Raw genomic sequence first — 22,054 nt, 5'->3', positions numbered from 1 at the left:
GACCAAATTTCCATAACATGCAAGACAGCTTCATATGCTACAGCATAAAAAACACCTGCTTTTATTCTGCCTAAAGGGCCCATATCTCTCCTTATTCTCAAAAAAATCAAGTTGGCTAATTATCTTTTTACCACTTCCTTCCAGTTGTTCAACATAATATTCTCACCTCCTAAAGCTTTATCTTAGACTGAAGTTGTTTCTGGGTTTATTATTCCACATCCATCACACCCACCACCTGCATTTGAGGTACTGGAAGGTTAATATGGAGAATATATTATCTATCATCCAGGAGCTGTCAGAAAGTTAGAAGTTCCAAAATTGTTTCAGTCTGTTTACTGAGGAACTCAGAAAGCATTTCCCCTTTAAGTTTTACCCTAGAGCATCCCTGCCAGCTGCTGAGCACATACAATTGCCACCACCAATAAAGGTATCTGAGTTCCCACCTCAGCAGTGAACTTTGCAGTGAAAACTGATACAAAAGGGAAGTTCCTAACGCCATCCTTTTGCATTTATAAGTCAGCAGATGATACCACGTTGATCTGATTCACTTGCAGCGAAACACTACTTCTTGCGCTCCACAGGTATAACAACCAAAGAGCTTTGACGTTTATAGAATCTATATGATAGTTATATGATGTAAGTGAAGCTATCTTGTACCCTAAAGACACTTGGAATTGAACCGATACCATTAAACAGCAGCTTAGCAAGTCACTTAATAGATTCAAGATAGATGCAGCACCTCGCTTCCATATCACCAGTTAAAACATGGTGCAATTCTGGGCATGCCTGCCTCCCATTATAGTGCCACAGCTGTTGTTCTTAAAAAAGAAAGAAGAAAGAAATGTTCGTGGCCTTAGCTCAGTTCTTAGCTGGTAGGTATCCATGTCAAACAAAAAGGACACCGGCATCATCAGCTCTCACCGGAGAAATAAGTTCACCTAGAAACTCTCCTACTTCCACCAGTCACCTCCTGCAAACACCACCCTTTAAGAAGACGCATTCATTGCACATTTTCCTGCCACTGAAATCCTAACTTCAATTCTCTAGTAATCAGCACAGCGAAAAGCCTCAGGGGCACTGGAAATTGTTACAAAACTGTGTTCTTCTGAGGTTCTTGCAATCATTTCAATTCATGTTCTGCAATTGTTTCAAGCCTCATGCTCTGGAAGAATATTCTAAAGCAACCACTAAACTGAAAAGCAGGAACTAGAAAATCTAATGCTAAGTCAGATCTAACTCTGCAGCTCTTCAAGGTAAAACACAACCCTCACATTCACAGAAATCATTTATTTCACAGCCATCGCAACGTTGCAGGAAAGTTGCTTTTGTATGCAGCATTCCCAAGCATGTCAGAAAATTAACTGAGATTTGCCATCTTCCCCATAATCAAATTTACTCCCTCTGTTGGGAGCAGCAGCAGCAATTTATAACTGCTTCGGTTACTAGTACCTAGTGCTTCCTAATTAATACATTAAGAAAATATGCATGTAAAGTAGGCAACCGGAACAAGCATCCAGCATCAAAAGAAGCTGAGGCAGTTTCAGACTCCTACACAAGCACAACAAATTCAGAATCGAAACAGCATGAGTTCAAAATATCCCACTTTAGTCTAAGAAAGATCTCCATTTTATTTCAGACATCACGGACTACTTTGCACCAAAAAATAAACTTACCAGTAAAAAGTATTACACATTTTAATTAACAGTTACACTTTTTTTTTTTTTTCTAGTTCATATTCAGACTTAACAAAATACCATAATTATTCTTTACCAGCAAAGGTATTTATCAGCATCCCCTCAAAATGGCTGAAACATCACACTCCTGCTGTAAGGACAGAAGGCAACAGATAGAACCTCTTTAAACCAGTTCCAGACCACCCAAGAAAGGCAGCAGTCACAATTAAGTAACAAAGAAAGAATTACTTACCCCTTTCTAAGGATCAGGGCTCACCAAACACTCCAGAGGAGATGATCTCCAAGCAGAGGTGCTTCCCTTCCATTGCCAGCACTTAAATGAGGTTAGGGAGAGGTGGACCCAAAGTGGGGGGTGGTGTCACACAGGTGAATTGCTTCCACCTGTGCTCCCAGGGCTGGCTACACCCCTTCAACAGGTGTTCAATCACCACGTCAGGCCCTGACCTAACAGATCCCATACACCTGCCAAAGATTGTTTCAGTGGTACAGACCTTCCAATCATGCTGCTGTGCCATGATTTGCAAGAGTCCAGAACACCTGGCCTTTCTTTTTTTACCTAAAAACTTTGTTGTTGCTGTTGTTTAAATCAGTTCTTTTATTAAGAGATCAGTTACGTGTATGCTAACTTTCTAAAGCTACAAAGGTAATAAATACCGTAACTATACCAATGAGGCATCACCGCTCCAAGATTAACCTAAAGCCTACAGAGGTGCCAATGGTTCAGTATTTTCTTCAGCAGGTCAGAAAATTAAGACCTCTTGCTTTCAGTCTGACTCTTCTCCCTTCCTTGGAAATAGCCCGAACAGCTGTTTTTAATCAAGGAAAAATGTGTTCCTGTATGCTCTGCTTTATCACAGTGTTTCAACTCTAATCTCTCACACCACGATCAAGTTCCACTCACGCTAGTTGAGAGCACCAAACACAGATGGGAATTATCAGTAACTGAAGGTTTATTTCTGACTTTAACTACACTAAAACCCTACAGGCCACTTGCTGCTACCTGTAAAGAACAGCAGGCATTTACACAAAATATCGGCCTTTCACTCTGATAATACAACTCACACGCTGTACAGCAATACGTCTTCCTTGCAGTTGATGTGAATGTGTCCTGCAGAAATTCTTCTCTATGTGACCATGAAGCCCCCAGCCCAAATCCCAAATAAACCAATCTCCAGCCACTCCTGTCTAGCACACACCTGAATTCTGGATGGTCTATCTTCTGCTCTGCATTCTGTTTCCTGGTTCTCTCTCTACCTCTGCTTGAGCATAGTATCTGAGCGGATCTAGGTTCAAATCCTGTGATCAAAGAAACAAAGATTGTTTAACCTTGTCTGTCTTAGTCTTATTTTCCTAAAGCCACACACTTAAAAACCCAATTTGTTCCACAGACCATAGGCATTCAACTACATAACGAAAAACATTGTTTAAGTGCATGCTCGTTTAGACTTGGCAGCAAATCCAGAGGCTGAAGTTGAACAGCAATGGGAAAAGTACCAAGCGAGAGGGAGATCAGAATAACTGTAGTCAGTGATATGTCTATCATGTTCGACTTCCCCCAGCTGTATTATGTACCACTGCTTATTTACTAACATCAAATCCCTCCCCTTGGAAGTAAGCATATGTCACACCAAAATCTGAGACCACAAGATAACCACTCTGAAAGGAACAGAACTTTGTAGTTATTAACCTCACAGACCAGCTTCCGCTACCCTAAATCTTAGTAAAACACACGTAAGATGAACAAACACAGAAGTCATATTGCATGTAAGAATGAGGGAATGGAAACATACTGTATGTAAGAATGAGGGAATATGCTGAAGGGAAATACTTAACAACTGGCTCTGAAATCCAGCTCCACAAATATCCATACAACTAAAGGAATAAAAACATCTCGGTGACATTTACTATGCAGATAAAAAGTGCCTTAAATGCATGTGGCTCACAGAAAAAACATATTAGTTTAGAGGGATCCTTCCTACCCCCAAACACATTTTAATGAAGCATGATGGCAACGTTCAGTCTTTTAAATGGAGGATAAAACAAGTTGGAGGCTTACCACTCATGCAAAAAAGCAGCAGCTTTTCTTTTAAGTAAATTAACTTGATTAGTGATGACATCGTATCATTTAGATTCAGGACAAGTACACAGAAAATATGAGGTCTCTTGTCCTTGATACTGATAAAAAAACACTACCCAACTATGAAAAATAAAGCAGAAATGATGCATTCATGGTACAGTAGAGCATGTCAAGGCTGGATGCAGAATATGAGATGCACAGTCAAGAAAAGGTTTCAGAAAACAGATAAAATTCAAATAACTTCATAGAAAATAAGTTTTATTTGGCTTCTTTCATACACTTTTTTAAAAACAAAAGCACATTCATACAGTTTGCCTCTCCCAGTGAACATCTGGAATCGCTCGTACAGAGCCATTAATAATAAGGCAAAAAGGTGCCTTTGAAATCATTTCAGACACACTGCATTTGGACTGTAAAGCATCCAAAGTTCTTTATTTTCAGATTTTAACTTGGAAACAAACGTTTCGGGTGTTTCTTGTCCAATTCACACAATTCTCCCACGCGGGGAGAGGGAACAGACCTTGCAAGACAGAAGTGTAAAACCAATGGGCAATACTCGTTTCAAGGCAGAGCTAAAGACAGGTTCCCCGTTTCACTGGAAATCAAAAAACGAAAACAACACAACTAAGTGACTTTCTCCTTTCAAAAGCTCTAGAACAGAAATGATAAAACACTGTTTTAAAATGACAAATGAGCCATTGGTAGCGAAAGACTGGTTGCAGAGGGCACTCTCTTCAGATGCTTCTTGCGTTCAGGTCTGTTTCCTGTTGGTAGTGACTATGGAACTTGTTTCTTGCTGCTGCTTCTTAAACACTTCAGGAAGAGGTGTAAATGCACCTTGGGCTTTCGTACATCACAAGAGGTACTAACCCATCAAGTAGCCTCTATGGAATAAAATTAAGTTAGGAAAAAAGTTAGCAATCAAAGGCAGGACTTGCTCAAAAAGCATGTAAGTATGAAAACAAAAACCCCAGCCTGCCAAAACACTCTTCACATGAAAGCTATTCTAAACAGTACATCATGCACAAGGTGTACACCCGCCCACTTAACTACACTTTCCTTCCTCACTTCATTTCTTTACTGAACTCTGAAAACACATCAGACTGCTCTCAATCCAGCTCCAGCAATTGTCTGGAATTTCTGAAGCCCAGATTACACCTTTTGAAAGCTGCTTTATTTGTAACCCCTTATACAGACTGACAGTGTTAAGACACTGTGTAGATCTTGACATCCCCTGATACTGAACACAATTCTGGGCTCTTTTCAACTTCTCCGAAGCCCCGTTTCTTGTAAGATTTACACAAGAACAACTGTCACAACATATGTAATCAGTTAATCAAGAAAAATTCATAGAAGGTTGTTATCCAGCAACCAAGGAACTCAACACATCTGCACTACGAAACACATTTTTTTAATACACATACAGATACACATAAACAAATGTTTAAGAAAGGAGTGATAACATTACAGTCAACACCTCACAGAGCTACCCCAGAAATTAATTACTGGTACCTCTTCAACTCCTGGTTCCAGCTATTCTAAAAAAAACTGAATATGGATGTATCAAAACGCAATATATGCTGCTTTAATGTTATAATCAGCTTTGCAGCAACACAGTAAAAAAACAAACCAAAAAGCCTGCAACAACTCTACTTCAGGTCTGCCTTGGATGCTTCTGAACACCCATTACACTGCAGTCAGTACTTTTAGTTGCAGCCTTTCACATACCTTGTCAACATAAACGATTCATTTGCCATATTCAGTCTAACTGAAAATTAACTCATGCTCAGTGATCCTATCATCTGACTTACCAGAATCTGTCACCTCTTTTTGAACCACAGCACGATCTTAGAGCAGCTGGGCCCCAAAGTTTCCCACTTTGTCTACTTCAAAAAGGCACTGAAGAAAAGCAATTTATAGCCAAGGTCCAGATGTTTAGAACACCTGGTTTTATTTCCTGCTACCCTGACATTTACTGTCGGCACCACAGAAGAGAAGAAAAGCTGAGAGAATATTAAGCTACTTACGGTAATTTCATCCTCATGAAAACTCTGGCCATGAAGAAGCTCAAAAGCACGCTGACAAATCCAATGAAGAGCAGGAGAAACCTATTCAGCTTGGGGATATTTGGTGCATTAGATCGATCCAAAATGATGAATCCTAAACCACCCATTGTGAACAGGAAGCTTGATGCGAGCCCTTCCATAATATATTGTCCATTTACTCTGCAGGAGAAGAAAAGAGAAGCAAAAAGGGAGGATGTTAGAAGTCTGGAAAAGCTTAGATTTAAAATAACTATTTATATTTCAAAATGCAGCTACTCAACCTGTTTTGGCAGCCGTACACAAGAATATTAACTTTGTCAGATGACTTCCTAACAGTGTTAGTTCAGAAAATTTACATTACACAACTACATTAAAACTATCAAATGTATCTCCTCCACTAATAGCCTGCAAAGCAACCAGTCAAGCACATGATGGTTTTATGCACAGTAGTGTATATTACTGGATACCATGCAAGCTCATCAGCTTACAGAAATATCTACTCCAAAAGTAGCACCAGCTTTCACAGATGACTCGAGGTACAGAGCTGGGGCCAACAAGTTCTCCACGTCTTATTTCCACCATGATGTTTAGGCAGCTGTGCCCTAACTCTCAGCCTGAAACACACCCCATTCTGAGTTCTGTGCCAGCACATGAAAGCACACCTGCAGGTTCCAGCACACAGCAGAAGCAGCTCCTGCCTGCAGAGTGTTTTACTACTTGCACGCTGGGCATGCAACTGCGTCTTCTGCACGCAACAATAACTAAGCCTTTTTCTATTATTGTAATCAGCAATACCAGCAACTTCATAAACATGGTACAACCGAAACTGCTATGTATGTATGCTAATACTGAAATGATAACAATCATTTTTGCCACAGATCCTCAAAATCATCAATTCCATCTTCATTCATGTTGTTTCCATTAAACTGTACTAAAAGTGCTATCAGTTCCCTGCAGTAGCCCAATGCATGCACACCTGCAGCAGTCCAGCCCAGTCTGAATCATACACTACATCCATACACGAAGTATGACAGACTTACAGGATGGCTTCGGTATTTTTAAAAGGTAAACAGAAATACAACACTGGTTCTCCCTCACACACGCAGAGAAAAGAAATTTAACAAGTATAGATTTAGTATTTTCAGCCCAATTCCTGACTAAGCAATTTCTTGCTTACTGTCAGTAATAGATGCAAACAGGCTGAGAGGACATCGTTAAGTGTTTGCATGTTACGTATTCTCACCCTGAGGCACAAGGCTCTCAATTGCAATAGAGGCTGAAAGGTCAGACCATCAGTTTTCATGAAGGTTATGTTGCGCCCACCAAAAAACCTCAACTTTAATGACAAATATAGAGAAAAAAATCAAGTAGTACCGGATCAAAACACATTCCTTATCAAAATATCCAGTCCTAAAAGCTTTTGAAAGAACTAATTTTTCTAGTTTTTGCTCGATTTCAATGTCTCTTTTTTTAGTTTAGACCTGCAAACCAAAGGCCAGATTTCAGACAGGCCCAGCCTTTCAATAGAGCTAAAGGCAAGCTGGCAAAGCTTCTCCATACGTGTCTGTCTACGTGCAGGGCGCTGCTCCCACCTGTAGGCCAAGAAGGCCACCGGCCTCTGATGCCCGTGTTCATCCGTCATCGATCCCACGCTGGGGGGCTCCACGATCACATCGTAGATAATCCCTGCGAGGAAACAAACACACAAACACACACGGGGTCAGCCTGCAGTCTCAGGCGAAGGGGGAGAACGAACGCGCCGCTGAGAGCCGGCAGGAGCTGAGCGCATCCTACAGCCCGCTGGAGGAGCTTCAGGCAGGCGGGTGTTGCCGCAGGCCGCCCCGCTGCGGCCTCCCGTCGCGTCGCGCAGCGCAGCGGTACCTCCGGTGATAAGGAAGTAGGACACCACCACCAGCGCGTAGACCGTCATGGCCGAGGGCATGTGCACCCATCCCGGCCGCTTCAGCTTGATGTTGGGGCACTCGAGGACGGCGAAGGGCAGCCGGAACAGCGTCTCCATGGCGGCGGCTCGGCCCGAGCGACAATCTCGCGCCGCCGGGCGCTTTGCTCACACGAAGGCGGAAACGGAAACCCAGCCGGGTCCTGGCAGGGGCAAGGAAAGAAAGAAAAATAAAGAGAAAGCCAACAAAGTCACCCCAAAGCGACGAGCGCCCCGTAACGCGAGATATTCTCTGCTGACACTTTTGTTGTGCAAAAAGCATCCAGAAGCTCAAGCCGCTCCTCAGAGAGTAAAGATCCACTTTACCCATCTGCCAGGGCCTAGAAGCCCTGACGTGTCGCTGCCGGGTAGAGGGGAGGGCGCATGGCGGAGCGGGCGGAGTCCTCCCCGCGGGACAGGCCGCGCGGGGGCAGCAGCGCTCCGCGCACGCAGCGCCTTCAAGGCTGAGGCGGGGCCGAGCAGCCCCAGCCGAGCCCACGGAGCGATCCCCACTGATGGGAAGCATCTCCGCAGTGGTGCGACCCGGATGGTCATTAGCAAAGGTTTCTGAGTCTTAAAATAGACGCGTATGACGTTTTTAGTTCTTCCTCAAGCATTCTCCCTCCAGCCTTCCATCTTTCGCAGAGCCCTGCGCCTGCCCTACTTAAACCACAGCACTGTAGTACCTACTAGCGCAGGAAGGCAACAACTAATACAATTTTAACCGTGTAAACTATAGTAACAGCACCTAAAAACGTCAGCACATTGAACGTTAGCACTTAAAGCGGCCTCTAACGAGCTGCAGCCTTCAGAAGGAATCTCAGCACAACCTGATGAGACACAAAGGCCTCACACAGCTACACGACTTACTGCAACACTCATCTACTTGGAGAATGTTCTTGTAATGACTTCGGGCACTGAAGTGAATCTCTGGGGCACAGCAGGCTCTGCCCTGTGCAGTGTTGGTGTGTGCAGGATCATGGCCAGCTCCCTCACTCAGAGGCAGTGCTGCCCAAGTGTTGTGGGCTTGCAGGCAGCTGATCCCCAAGTCCCAGCTCTTACCATCACCTTGTTTTCCTGGTATGCATCTCTTAGCTGAGGAACGAGGCACTGTGTGAACAGCCAGCATAGAGACAGCAGGAAAACATTCCTTCCCTATGTTTCTCAGAAGCGCAGCACGACTGGACCCATTAGAAACATCTTCAAATGCCGATGGTCTATCAGACAGCACTAGCTTCAAGCCAGACGATCCCCCTCTGCCCTCAGATTCAAATAGCAGCAAACTGTAGAACATACTACAAAAAAAAACCCCAAAAAACTACCTTAGGCTTACCCTAGCTTTGTTGCTCTTCCCCTGGCACTGTCTTTAGCCAGCTGTTTGCTTTTCTGTTTTACATGTCTTCCATTCATTTCATGTACAGCTGCTGCCATGAATAAAGGGTTGTTCAGTTACTCTGAGAGCTGGGAGCCCCGTTCAAACGGGCCTGCTTCACTCTCAAGACTGCATCCAGTATTGTAATGGTCCCTGTTGCATCAGGATCCATTTTTGCCTTTACCAAGCTGTGAGAAGCTCTTACCAGCTTTCGTTGGTATGTTGAAAGAAAAGACACCGGGAAAGTGGAACTTTCATTTATTGGGCAGAAAATACAAATAGATTTACTTTGACTTCTGGCTCTGTGCTTGTGCCTTCAACACTTTCACAACGATCTTCTGCTCCTCAATAAGGAAAGCTCTCTTGATTCTGGAAACGAAACACAACAACATCAGGACGTGCATCTAATCAACTGAGTGCTCCATGTTCTACGTGTGGTGTTACCTCCACATTACTTTAAAAGCAGCTGTCAATGTTCTTGCCAGCCAGCACCAGAAGATAGGAGCAGGGGCAGCATACAAACATAGAGGTTTGGGGAAAAAAGCCGTGTTGGTTTGCAAATGTAGGGTTAGTGCCCTCTGGGCAGATAAGGCAACGTTTGATGGCTTTACTAACCTAAGTGGAAAAATAAAGCTGAGACCCTCACTGGCAAACTAATTACACAGTTCTTCAAATAAAAACTGATGAGACCAGCTGGTCAGTTCTCTTCCTCAGAAGATGACATGAGTTCAGTCAGCAAAACAGCTCTGCCAGGATTACAGCTTCTTCATCCACAAACAGTGGCAGGTCAAGTCATGCCTGAACACAATCATTTCTGGTAGGCATACGGGCCCACCATGTAGACGGTGGTAGTCCTCATACATCAACAGTGTATTGGATGAGTTTGAGTTAAAAGCAAGAGCAGCCTACCAGCAACGCTTCAACAAAGCACAAAGAGCTGCCAGTTGCAGGTAAGGAGGTGTATTTTTAGGTCAAGACAGACACGCTCATCTATTAAAAACAAACTATTGAGCTCACAGTGTTTGGGAAACACTTAAAACTGGCACTTAGGGCTGAAAAGTGATGCTAAAGATCTGCAGCTGTAACAACCTGTCTCCAGCAGCACCTAATGTGATTCAGCTTAGAACTCACAGAAGAGGAAAAAAAGAGGCTGGCAACATTTGCACTACAGATGAAAAACTGGCATTACGCTGCTGACTCCAGAGATCTGCTTTGATTACCATTCACAGGGATGACATATTGTTTGTAATACACATTACTCCTCAGCTTTATCAAGGAAGTACCCAGGCGTATAGCTGTTACACAATGAAACTTCATTAAGGGATGCCTAGCAAAAGTCATCTTAAAGCTTAACCACACTAAGTTGCTTAAGATGCTGACAACTACATCAGTGAGTCCCAAAAAATCAGAAAGAAGTCAAAAGTCACAATGATCTTTCACTAACATCTTTGCATAAGACAAAGCAGAAGGACACCGGACAACAGAAGAACAAATATCTTTACTCAGTACAAAAAGCAGAACGATGTTTAACACCTAAGCATCAGTATAGTAGGAAACCACAAAGAACAAACTCTCTGTAGGAGTTCCACACACAGGAAACAGCTCAAATCCCAAAGAAAACACTGCCCGTCTTGCCACCCCATGCTCACCCCTCCATCCTAATATGACAGTGTCAGAAGAGCCTTCAAAATGTTTGGCCCACAGTATGTAGACAGTACAATTCAAAACTCACATTAAGTCACCTCAACATTAGAGTTAAGTTTGCTGTAGGCTCACCTGTCACGGACGCACTTAGCGCACATGGAACCACCATAAGCTCTGCTGACATGCTTCTTTGTCTTTGACAGCCTCTTAAGAACTTTAGGACGCACAGCGCGCACCTATAAGCAGCAAAAATCAGAAGCATATAATAAGAGAGCACTTCCTAATTCGGGTAACAGCTGCATTATGAAAATATACTCAGATAGTTTGTCCTCAGAAAGCAGCAGCATCTTAAGCCAAGTACTGAACAGGCAGGAAAAGTGACTGAAGCCATACGTTGTATGCATGCTGCTTGCAGCATTCCAAAGCTCATTTATTTCATTAAACAGCTTTTGAAATACATTCGGAATTTTTAAAATGGCTTATTAAAAACGATCATCTTCACAAGGATTGAAACTGACTGAATATAAGTCAAGCATTCTGATCTGACAGCATTAAATCAGGAATAAAAACTTTGGGAATGAAATGGTACATAAAAATACAAAAGTCAGTCATTTTTTCCTACAAATTATAATCAAATGAGGCTTGTGTTTAGTGAAAACCTGCCTAGTAGATCCAGTTCTAACTTCCAGCCCTGCTACAGATTCATCTAGATCTAACTTGAAACAACTGCGGCCAGTTAAAAGTGAACACCCACAAGTTCAGATAATAGCAATGAGAATCACAAGCATGAAAAAAGCACTTGTTCCTTAAGCTTCCAAACCGTTTTACCAGCTCCACTTTACAATATTCAAATGGGCAAATTTAAACAGAAGGCTGTTCTTGAACTCCTGAGGAAACAGACATCCAACAGGAATCGGATCTTAGCATTTAAAAAACAAAAACAGAAGTTCCTATCAAACTCTTATGCCAGCAGCCCTGAGACTTACACCACGAAGTCGTCCTGGGCATACACCACATGCTGACTTCGGTGCCTTCCCTACTTTCTTGGTGTAGAGGTAAACAATCCTGTTTCCAGGTGTTCGGGACCTAAATGGCAGAAAAACAGTTAATGTAACAACCAAACTGTGAGCTTCATTCTCTTCACCAAAAAATTTCCTAGCAACTGTGTCTTACTTACAGCCTGGTCTTGTTGGAAGCTGTGTTGTAGGATAACCTACGGCGGTAGGTCAGGCGCTGAACCATTTTTCACACCTAAATTAGGCAAAAACAAAGCAGCAATGGTTAAAGAGCTCGATCTCCAAATGGAAGCACACAGACCACAGCTTCATCTGCACTGAACCACTGAGCCTGAAAGCTGCGCTGAAGCGAACATGGCGCTCACTTCCCCTCTCTCAAGTGAGGACTGCTGTAGTCGTGCCGCTCCGGACCCCGGCCCGTTCCTGCTCCCGGCCCAGCCCGCCACGGCGCTGGCAGCAGAGCAGGGCACACCGCCACCCGACAACAGGGCGCTGCCCCAACGGCGGCTGCCGGCCCTAGAGCAGCACTCCAGCCGCCAGGCCGCTGAGGCCTGGGGCGGCCCTGTTTCTCCGCCCGCCCAAAGCGCGGCCGGCGCAGCCCCAGCCCGTCGCCACAGCCACCCGCCGAGCCGCCAGGGCCGCCCTCAGAGCTCGCCGGGCCATGGATGGAGGCAGATGGACGCCGATAGTCGCCAGCGGCCCGCAGTACCTAGCCGCCATACCTGGCGCCGCCGGATCCGGAAGAGGAAGCGGAAGTGTCCGGATCAAAGTTGAAATAGCGGCGCTCCGGAACCCGGAAGAAATAGGGATGAGTCAGTGTGGGCGCCGCCATGCTGTACGGCGGCAGAGCTGCAAGGGCGTCGCCATGTTGTAGGACTACGGGGCGGGTGATGCGGGAGCTACTGGATACGGCCCAAAGAGCGCTGGGGCGCCGGCCACGCTGCCGCTATGCGCGCTGTACATACGAGCGACGCTTCTTGCCTCTTCCCTCTTTTACTTTGAGGTGTTGTAAGGACACACAGCTTGTGGCAGCAGGGAGCTGTAGCCCCACGGGATTGGCCTCAGAGGTCACCTGAAATACACGCAGCTGTGTGCTGCTCTCCCGCTACAGCCAGAGAGCTGCACATGAAACATGCAGGGCTGGACACCTTCGTTAGCTGCCTCAGCATTGCTTTTGGACAGCAGCACACACTCGGAAGCCTTTGATGTGTGCTGCTGGCCTGATTTATGGATTCATAGCTCGCAGTTCGCTGTGCGGCTTCCTCCCTGTTTTCGATCTGTGATTATTATCATTTATTTATTTTTGGTAATTATTGACTCTTTTTAAGTGCAAATTATGGACACCGGAATTCTTCTAATTCACGAAGGAAGAGGAAATATGTATGAACTAGATTTTAGGGTATACTTAAAATTGGAGCATATTTCAGACAACAAGTACATTTCAGAGCAATTAGAGTCTTTAATATGATCTTTCTAAGCCCCGAACCCTGAGGGGAATAAGAAAGCCAATTAAATTACATTAAATAATCGTGCCTACATATAAAAGTGGAACAGAATCCAATTGTTAAAAGAACAACACTATTAAATGATGATGGTACGGTTTAGTTGAGATGTTGCAAGTGCAACAGGTTACCATTTTATTATTGAATAGCACTATTGATATTCTTGGAGCTTACCCAGCTGGGGCTCTGAACTCGACCAGTATGATTTAGAAGCTGGCACTACAATGCCAGCAGCTCACTGCCAGTGATGCTCTGCCCTACTTTTTCAATCGTTCTCATTTTCTTTCATAAGAGGAACAGGGCTGTCAGGGAAGTCACTTGTGAGATCGTCTAGAAATGTTAGTTTTATGACAACTGGTTAAGTGCAATCTAGGGTGAGGATAATGTTTGAAGGAGGAGCTTGGGGCTCTCCCATGTTCTCTGCTATTCCTACTTCTCCATAGGACCAAATTGCCTCTTTGGGGAGCAGGTCTTTCCATGTCCAGCTCTTTTCATTGCCTCCTCCTGCACCTTCATCTTTCCCTGAATATAAGAGAGACGATGAAATAGCAAACGCACAGCCCGCCATCTTGGAAATGGACCAAAGCATTTTTTCCCTGCTAGGAAAGTGGAAGCATAGGCCTTTTTCCTTAAGAAAGCATGAGGTTTCCAGGGTGTATTTGCTTATTGTCAGTGTGAAAACAGAAAACACTTTTCTGCCAAAGATGACTGGAAAGATAACCACCTCTGGTGGCAGATTAGCAATGTGTAGCATTTGCATGGGCCAGCCAGTTGTCACCATGTTCCATTTAATGTACCAGAAAGATTGCTTTGTTCATAGTTTAAGACCATTTCTTGCTATGTCGACCATCCTTGCTTTCTTTTTCACACAGTTCTCTCCTTACCTTCCTTTCCTCCCTGTCTGTTGCATAACCATTCACATCCTTACATGGAAAAGTCCATTTCAGTAAAAGCACAAGTGCCAACATGGGTAAGGCTTGATGAGCCTTTCTGTACCTCGTTCTTTACTTTCGTGACCCTCCTGCCTCCCTTCCAGAGATCTCCCAAGCCCTCCCAGAATTCTGCTGTTCCACCAGCCTCTTCTCATGGATCCCTATGCTTCAGCAACCTCTGCAGTCCCAGGGGCTCTCCTGCATCATAAGCTTCAATAAGTGATTGTTGTCACCTTTATTTGCCTCTATCCTGTCTATGTCTGGTCAGTGTCCTAGCCTGGTCAATCCGCAAAGGCACAGGAAGAAAAGTAAGCCTGTGTGCAAGCACATGCTCGGTACCAAAAGAGAGAAATAAAGTGCTGGCAGAGGGATGCATTGCTCCTGTTAACTCTCAGCAACAATACATTTTTTTGAACAGCAGTAGGTATGTCTTTCAGAAATGCCTCATTTAAATTAGAATCCAACCTTGTGTGCTGCTCCAATACAAACAGCGGGAATGGGTCTTTAAATGAGGAAAGAGAGCAAGAAGCCATGCAAATGTACTAGGAGCTGACTGGAACGGAGCACAGAGGAAGAAGTCCTGTGGTCCATTGTCTCTCTGGAGTCCTTTTTTTCTTTCCCCCCTTAAAAGTCACATTATCTTTCCTTGCTAAATACGTGGCACGTGTCACAATGATGATATTCATTTATATCAATGTAACCTTTCACAACATGGACCTGTGCAAATTACTTTACAAGAAACTGTACTTCATTTCCATTTCAGTGGAGCTTGTTAAACAAGCAAAATTATTTTGTAGCAAAGGGAAAAACAATTTAGTGGAATGCACTCCAAGCACAGAAAGCACATAACATCATATTTGGGTTGAAACTTTTTCTGTCAGAAATGTCATAACCCCGTAAGAAAGAGAATTAAAATCCCGTTATTTTAATTTACATCTAGCCACGAGATAAGTAAAGTTATCATTGAAATTCTAATTAAATAGGATGATTGACTAAGGTAGGACATCAAAGAAGAGAAGTGAATATGATAAGTCAAAGTCTTATTAATTAGTCCGCGTGGAAGAAATTCCAGGGACGTCAAGCTGAGGCTGCTGCAAGGAGAAAAAAAGCAGACAAGAAAATGTGTGTTTCTTTGAAGTTAGGAACTGAGATAGTGATGGAGGTAATTGTGTCTGACTGGATCCAGTAATGAAGAGCCGTAAATCAGACCTAGGAATCGGAGGAAAGATTCCAGTAACGAATGTGGCTGCCCCCCTGCTGCGAAGAAACAGAATGCAGAGCTGACTAATTGACCCAGTCTATCTCCCAGTAGCTCTCTGTTATTATTTATTAATTTTTAATTTCTGAATTATTTACGTTCTGGGAAATTATTTTTGACAGCCTGTTAGGCGTGCCAAAGTTAATGGAGGATGAAAGGACCGGTACTAGAATTAGCAGGGATGTAGTCACAGGCTACTGAATTTAATGATTTTGGAAGGGAAAATTGATTTCACACAGCGTGTCACTTTATACTACTTTAGGGATACACCAGCTATTTGATTAATTGAGGAATAACCAACTCAAAGTATATTTGAAGTGTAAATGAATCACAGCGCTCAGCTGTTTATTTTTCCTCTTTTCTGATGAGAACACTGAGTTTGCTTAAAGTTGCTGATTAAAACCAATACAGGTAGGCCCCATGCACACACCTGCTTATTTTCCCTTGCCTTAAAAAAAAATAAACATCTCGCCATCTGGAGGAGACGCATAATCCTCCATTCCACTTGGGATGGAGATGGTCCTTCCCACACAAAGCCTAATTAAACAGGCTTTGTGTACACTCCCTTCCTCCTGCAGAAGTCTTTAGGAGGAGCACAGCACCCAGCCTGTGGGCAGGGCACGTGCTGAGACGTGAATTCTCCCAGCTGCATTTCATCTCGTCCCTGAGGTGAGGGAGCGGTCCCTGGCCCACCACATTTCCCCTGTAGGTCCTCCTGGTGCAGCGGTGTTATGCTGGTCCGCCCAATCCATCGTACAGAGCGATGATAAAATAAAGGGGCTCTGGGTAGCTCTTCTGTGTTGTGTTTCATCCTCAGTGCCAAATGCAAGCCAAATCCTGTCTGCTGCTCACGTTTAAGCCTTCTGGCCCTCCGGGCATCAAGAGCATAGAGGCAATCTTTTCCCAGAAATGTGTATAATGCCACAGGCAGTTCACATCTCCAGAAAGATTCATACTGGAAATGTCTCCCGAGTTACTCGAGATGAGAGCATCTCTGCTCCTTCCCGTGAATGGCAGCTGATTGAAGCGAGCCGTGCAGCTGCCTTTCCCCTGCTCCGCACAGAGGATGTGTGTTTGGTGCCTGAAACGGGGATCAAAGTGGCAGAGCGCCTCTCTGGCACAGCTTCCTATGGCACGGCTTGGTTAATTACAGTTAAGGACAGCGCAGTCTATCACTGGACACTGGTTACCTTAATTTTGGATGTCTGTAATGGAGTGTCTTCTTAGAATCATAGAATCACAAGGTTGGAAAGGACCTACAAGATCATCCAGTCCAGCTGTCCACCCATTACCATTACCACCATTAAGCTACTAAACCAGATCTCATAGTTCCTCATGCTATTCCTCATAGCTCCTCAATGCTTCTATGATTCTGTGATTTAGTTTGCACTGAAAGAGTAGTAAACACTAAATCCGATGAGTGGTTACTGCTTTTCACAAAGCTGACCACCACAAGAAATGACTCAAAGCCATCTGCTATAAATGAAAACAATCCCCAGCAACAGGTGAAAAGGTCTAGTCCAATGAACAGTAAAACTGCTCTGAATGCATGGGGACCAAGCTATTGAGTGAGAGATGAAATCTCTAAGTCTATGGTGGCATTCTGGACATTTTGCTGTGACTTTGCCCCCTTAAAAATACAAAGAATTCTCATGGAAAATATAGATCGTATTGAGGCATGGGGAGAGGTAAGGAATAATGAAAAGTCAACCATGCATCAGTGTATCCTTAAAATATACATCTGTGTTCATGATTTTAAGATAGATGAAGTAGTACAGGAAGGTTTTGCTGCTTAGGTTCTACAAGGGGTTTGTAATTCATTTAAACACTTCCCTAAGGTTATTTCTCTGAGCACTTCAGTAACATTTCTTTGAGATGTTTTACCCACAGCCTGGTTCCTCTGTTACCTTTTGGATTATACCAGTGGCAATTAACTCTGCAAGAAGGATCAGCTAAAACAGGGTGTCAGGGGAGATGTGTGACCTGTGGCCTCTGCTCTTGGGATTGCTACTTGATCATTTTTGCTGTCTGCATGTGCTCCTAGAACAAAAGCCTGAGTCTCCTGATGAAGATGATGCAGCGTGCTCTGCTGTGGTGTATTGAAATGAATCCACCACAGAGCTGGATTCTCCCTGTTTCAATATTAAAACAAAGGGGGTATGCTTTCAGTGCAACACCCTGGGAATTCAGCTCATAAGTCCAATTAACGACAACTAATTCCCCATACTGCATATTTACCCCTAAGAGTTGGCTAGATATAATAAGTCATGCATATTGCATTTAAGCTTCTAATGCCCAGAGGATAACAAAAATCTATCCTGATCACTTTTTATTTTCGTCATATGAAGAGAGAAGAAATCATCTTTCCTTCCCCCTTCTGGTAAGCATCTACATATTATGGCTATATCTATGAAAAAAACTGTCTCCTGCCTTCACCCCATTGCTCCATACCCTTCTTTTTCATAAATGCCTTCTTTAATAAGGCAAGAAGGTAACCAAACCATTGTGGATGCATCTTTTGTATAGATTAATGCACCCTGAGGCCTTATTCACCCTGTTACAACGATCTGCTGACTCACTGAACCAAGACTACAGTTCTTTAATCTGTAAGGCTGTGTTGCCTGCAGTGTATTGTCTGCACACACTGGTTTTCACTACAGGAGATATCAAGGTAGTGCCCTGCTGCGACAATGAATGTATTTTAAAAGCTATAACTCTTAACATAAATGACCGTGCTATAGCATGTTAAAGATTAGGCCAATACTTGCAGTGATTGGAATGATCTTCTGGAACTCAATTTTGCTTACTATTTAAGCTAGATCTGAACTAAACCCTCTAATGATAAAAGCCCAGCATGCTACTCCACATGGTAAATGCAAAGGGTTGAGGAAAGAGAGAGAGAGAGAGAGAGACCATATGTGTGCATAAGGCTATGGATATTCTTAGTTAGGCACAGTCTAATTGTATCTTAACAATTAGGAACTCATTGAAATATCTAGCCATGTGTCTGGATACCCATTTACTGGTGGTTAACAGAAAAAAAAAAAAAAAGGTCTATTGTTGCCATATATATCTATATTGATGAAGTTTTGTAACAAGGAAATAATGTCAGATAGCACAAGATCTCCATGGCTGAAAGGAATGTGGGAGAAAAATGAAATGGCTTGAAAAGAAAACAACAGAGCATATGAAAACAGAAAGCATGTTACACTGCTTGATAGCAACGCAAAATGTGACGCTGTGCTAAAGGAAATGCCTGGATGAATGTTTGGTAGCTGTGCCTGCGGAGCAGCAAGTTATCTACCAGACAGAAAGCAGCCCACAAAATATGACTGCAATACCGCACTTTGCTGCGCATGGCAAAAACCCCAGAAGGTGTTATTCTTTCATGAAGCTGGGGTGAACTTGGCGTACACTCGGGATCAGAAGGCTTGCTCCTTATGTGAGATTCTGAGCTGCATAGTCACAGATTGGAGGCCAAGATTTTGGAGCAGCTCCCAGCCGGCTTTCCAAGCACTTGCTCCCAAGCCAGGCTTTCTACAGGTCCAGGGAGCAGAATGACTGCACGGAACTGAGCTCTGCTTAACATCCCAGGCTACCTGGCAACAAATGACCAAAAGTCTAACAGACTGACCTGAAACAGGGCTTTGTGCAGAGCAGCACAGTGCCTACACTTGCATAGCTCCTCGTGGTCCAACTTCCCACTCACTGGAAAGCAGCAGCAGGCTGCAGCACTAATGAGTCCTTCTCTTCTAAAGACTCAAGACTTTATGTGCTTTGAGGAGATTGAAGATAAGCATTAAATTTTGATTAAAGGGACACTGTGAACTTATGTTAAGCTTAGAATTTAGGTTTTTCTAACAGTCAGGCGTAGGTGGATTGGAGCTTGTAAATATTTATTTGCAAACAGGGTGAGGGCAAATAGCTTTGAGCTGGGAAGAAAAGGCACCTTCAATTATCTTGATTAGAAACAAAAGTAACATGGTCCAGACTAGTTTTCCTGCTGAGGGAAAAATAACTGCAGATGGGAGATAGCGTATCATTTCCCAAATTTATTACAGCCTACCAGATGGGTTTGCCGTGTGAGAAGCTCTTTTGTTTGTTTGTTTCTTTGTTTGTTAATGTATTGCTAAAAATGATACAGGGCCACACCAAAGGGCCATTTCAGAGAACTGGCTGGGGACAGGAGTGAAAGGAAAGGCTACCACAGCTGCACTGGAATGGGGACCAAGCTGCACCTGAGAAATACCTTTGCATCTGCTTTTGCTTTATGGGAATATCAATAGAAGGCTAAGATATCTTGAATTTGACATATGGTTCACAGCAGCTGACTGAGGAGTGGCTAATTACGTTCTATGATCACAGAGATTTCCTGTAACTCATTTTGCCTATGACGGAAGCCAGATCTGAACCAAATTTTCCAAGGAAAGAGCCTGAACTGCAGCGGCTTGCTGTGACTTTAATGTACACTAGCATAATGTAGAAATAGGGCTACAGAGAATAGTTCACTCTCAGAGAAATGACAAGAATGTGAACCCGGATCTTCATCTGATAAAAACCAGCTCCCTGTACAAAGCGATGCTGATTTATAATAGCCGAGGGTCTGACCCCACGTCCAAACAAACACAAGCTGCACTCCCTCAAATCTTCTGCTGCAAAGCTGTAGCTCAGCTTAATCTTGGCTATACCAAAAACTGGGTTTCTCCTGCAGGTTCCTCTACTGCCTCTGAAATGATCATTCAAACAAGACTTTCATGGGAACACGACAAAGAAATCAAAGAGGAAAGCAACATTGGCTGTGATTTTGTTGTTCCCAGAGCACAAAAGAGCAAAGCAGACCTCACATAACCAGCCCTGTGGCTTTGGGTGCATTTTAAGTGCAAGGCTAGTGCCTCCATCCATGGTGTGTGCAGCAGGTGAGACGTGCTTGTCAGAGCAATATATATTATCGGTATAAGGAAGAATGAGATAAGGCCATGCTACTGCATCAGAGATGATAGAGCTCAGAAGAGCTCTGGAACACAAATTGAAAACTACTTGTTAAACAAGGTTAATTTGTTCATCTTCCTCTGCATAAGACGGCTTCAAACACTTCTAAACTAGGTCATTTGACTGTTCAGGAAATACATGGTGCTAGGCAGCTGTCTTCAGCAACAAGTTTATTGGAGAGTTTGATTGCATCCCAAAAGCATGCTAGATATTTCTGACCATATCAAAGAAAACTCAACTATGTTATCAAGGCACACTAATGAGGCGGTTTGTTTAATTGAAATACTTTAAGTTTCCATGTAGTACAGCATGAAAAAATCATTATTTTCATTAGATGAGCTACTAGTTAGCTGAAAATCTAAGTTACAAAATATCACAGTGTGAGATAATAAATACATTGTAAAATGCATTAAATCCAGGTTATTAAAAGGAGTTTCTATTTAAAATATATAGCCCTGTACTTTGAGCATATCTCCACTGTTAGGAATCAGGTCTGGTTCTTTGGAAGATACAGCCCAACCCAAAGGACCTCATTGCACTCTCATTGAAATCGCTGTCAAAACTTCAATCCTTTATGACTTGGATAAATGGGTTGATTATTCTGTGTCATGATTTCATCGTAGGAATTTTTGCTCACAGAAACTAGATGTTTTGGGACTTGCTCAAAGGGTCTGATCTTGGCCTTGAATTCATCACTGCTCTGTTTGATGCAATCATTAACAGTAAATCAGGAAGCACTTTACGGACTGTTTCTTAGTGGTCAAATATTTACCTAAGTCAAATGTTTACCTAAAAGTGTGAGTTTTGGGGAATTTGTGAGTTATCTCTAAGAGCGTGCATCGTTAGCACTTTTGAGAAAATCAGTTTGAGAAGCATTCTGATCCTCTCAAAAAGTGGCAGTTAGAGTCCACGATGAGTTTGGGTGAAAAAGGAAAATTGGCTGGAAGAGTATTCTACAGCCCATCCAGTCCTACTCCCCTTCACAAGGCAAGGTCAGCTGGAGCATGGTCCACGGATAACGTCCAGTTGGGTTTTGAGTATCACCAAGTGTGGAGGCTCCTCAGTCTCTCCATTACAGAGTTTGACCAGGGTTTATTTTTCCACCACCATCTTTTTTCTGTCAGAGCCTACTGCGGGTATTTTGTCTTCAATTCTCTTATCAGTGGCTCCTTTCTACTTTAGTGCTACACACATGCCAAGAGATCCTCCTCTCATCTCACTTGTGCTACCTCCCTTTCCCCCCTTGCTGAGGGATTAGCCCACAAAGCCCTGTGAAGGTGTGCTGATGGCACTGCTCTGCCATTAATCTAACTAGCGCAGGTCACCATGGTTGGTTGGAAATACCCTCAAGGTTGTGCAGTTACTGCTTAATTCTTAAGGAGCTCTGGGCATATGTTCAGGCTGCTTCCTTGTGTTGGCAGTTGACAGTGTTGACACATCTTCACTTCCCTGCTAGCCACAGCCAAGCCATCAATGCTGGATGCTGCCACCAAGCACACGTGGGCATGGGAGGAGATGCAGCAGGGCTGTGAAGATAGCCCCGCGGCCAGCAAGCCAGGCGGAGGTTCAGAGCGCGCAGATTACAG

General features: G+C 43.6%; 2 protein-coding genes across 4 annotated transcripts; both read right to left on the bottom strand.

Annotated features, from left to right (window-relative positions):
* Nucleotides 1-4,016: 4,016 nt before the first annotated feature.
* Nucleotides 4,017-8,187, bottom strand: OSTC (oligosaccharyltransferase complex non-catalytic subunit). 2 transcript variants are annotated; one of them, XM_072335239.1, is made up of 5 exons: nucleotides 8,083-8,187; nucleotides 7,698-7,919; nucleotides 7,409-7,502; nucleotides 5,799-5,996; nucleotides 4,017-4,655 (listed from the first exon to the last, which is right to left on the bottom strand). In XM_072335239.1, the coding sequence occupies exons 2-5, from the start codon at nucleotides 7,834-7,836 to the stop codon at nucleotides 4,637-4,639; spliced, it is 450 nt and encodes a 149-aa protein (XP_072191340.1). In that variant the 5' UTR covers nucleotides 7,837-7,919; nucleotides 8,083-8,187; the 3' UTR covers nucleotides 4,017-4,636. The 2 variants fall into 2 exon arrangements, with proteins under 2 accessions (XP_072191340.1, XP_072191341.1); XM_072335240.1 differs by having other exon boundaries at nucleotides 8,017-8,144.
* A 1,181-nt stretch (nucleotides 8,188-9,368) lies between these two features.
* Nucleotides 9,369-12,557, bottom strand: RPL34 (ribosomal protein L34). 2 transcript variants are annotated; one of them, XM_072335507.1, is made up of 5 exons: nucleotides 12,510-12,557; nucleotides 11,949-12,022; nucleotides 11,758-11,857; nucleotides 10,904-11,007; nucleotides 9,369-9,496 (listed from the first exon to the last, which is right to left on the bottom strand). In XM_072335507.1, the coding sequence occupies exons 2-5, from the start codon at nucleotides 12,011-12,013 to the stop codon at nucleotides 9,412-9,414; spliced, it is 354 nt and encodes a 117-aa protein (XP_072191608.1). In that variant the 5' UTR covers nucleotides 12,014-12,022; nucleotides 12,510-12,557; the 3' UTR covers nucleotides 9,369-9,411. The 2 variants fall into 2 exon arrangements, with proteins under 2 accessions (XP_072191608.1, XP_072191609.1); XM_072335508.1 differs by having other exon boundaries at nucleotides 12,497-12,518.
* Nucleotides 12,558-22,054: the final 9,497 nt, after the last annotated feature.

Source organism: Excalfactoria chinensis, chromosome 4 (assembly GCF_039878825.1).
Source record: "Excalfactoria chinensis isolate bCotChi1 chromosome 4, bCotChi1.hap2, whole genome shotgun sequence".
Taxonomy (NCBI): Eukaryota; Metazoa; Chordata; class Aves; order Galliformes; family Phasianidae; genus Excalfactoria; species Excalfactoria chinensis.
This window is presented reverse-complemented; position numbering and strand designations above follow the sequence as displayed.

Coding starts and splice junctions, on each gene's coding strand:
- OSTC (XM_072335239.1), bottom strand. CDS start 7,836: ATGGAGACGCTGTTCCGGCTGCCCTTCGCCGTCCTCGAGTGCCCCAAC. Junction 7,503..7,697: donor CTACTTCCTTATCACCGGAG/GTACCGCTGCGC, acceptor GTTTCCTCGCAG/GGATTATCTACGATGTGATC. Junction 5,997..7,408: donor GTGGCCTTCTTGGCCTACAG/GTGGGAGCAGCG, acceptor CTTCTCCTGCAG/AGTAAATGGACAATATATTA.
- RPL34 (XM_072335507.1), bottom strand. CDS start 12,013: ATGGTTCAGCGCCTGACCTACCGCCGTAGGTTATCCTACAACACAGCT. Junction 11,008..11,757: donor GCCCAGGACGACTTCGTGGT/GTAAGTCTCAGG, acceptor TGCTGCTTATAG/GTGCGCGCTGTGCGTCCTAA. Junction 9,497..10,903: donor GCTAAGTGCGTCCGTGACAG/GTGAGCCTACAG, acceptor TTTCGTTTCCAG/AATCAAGAGAGCTTTCCTTA.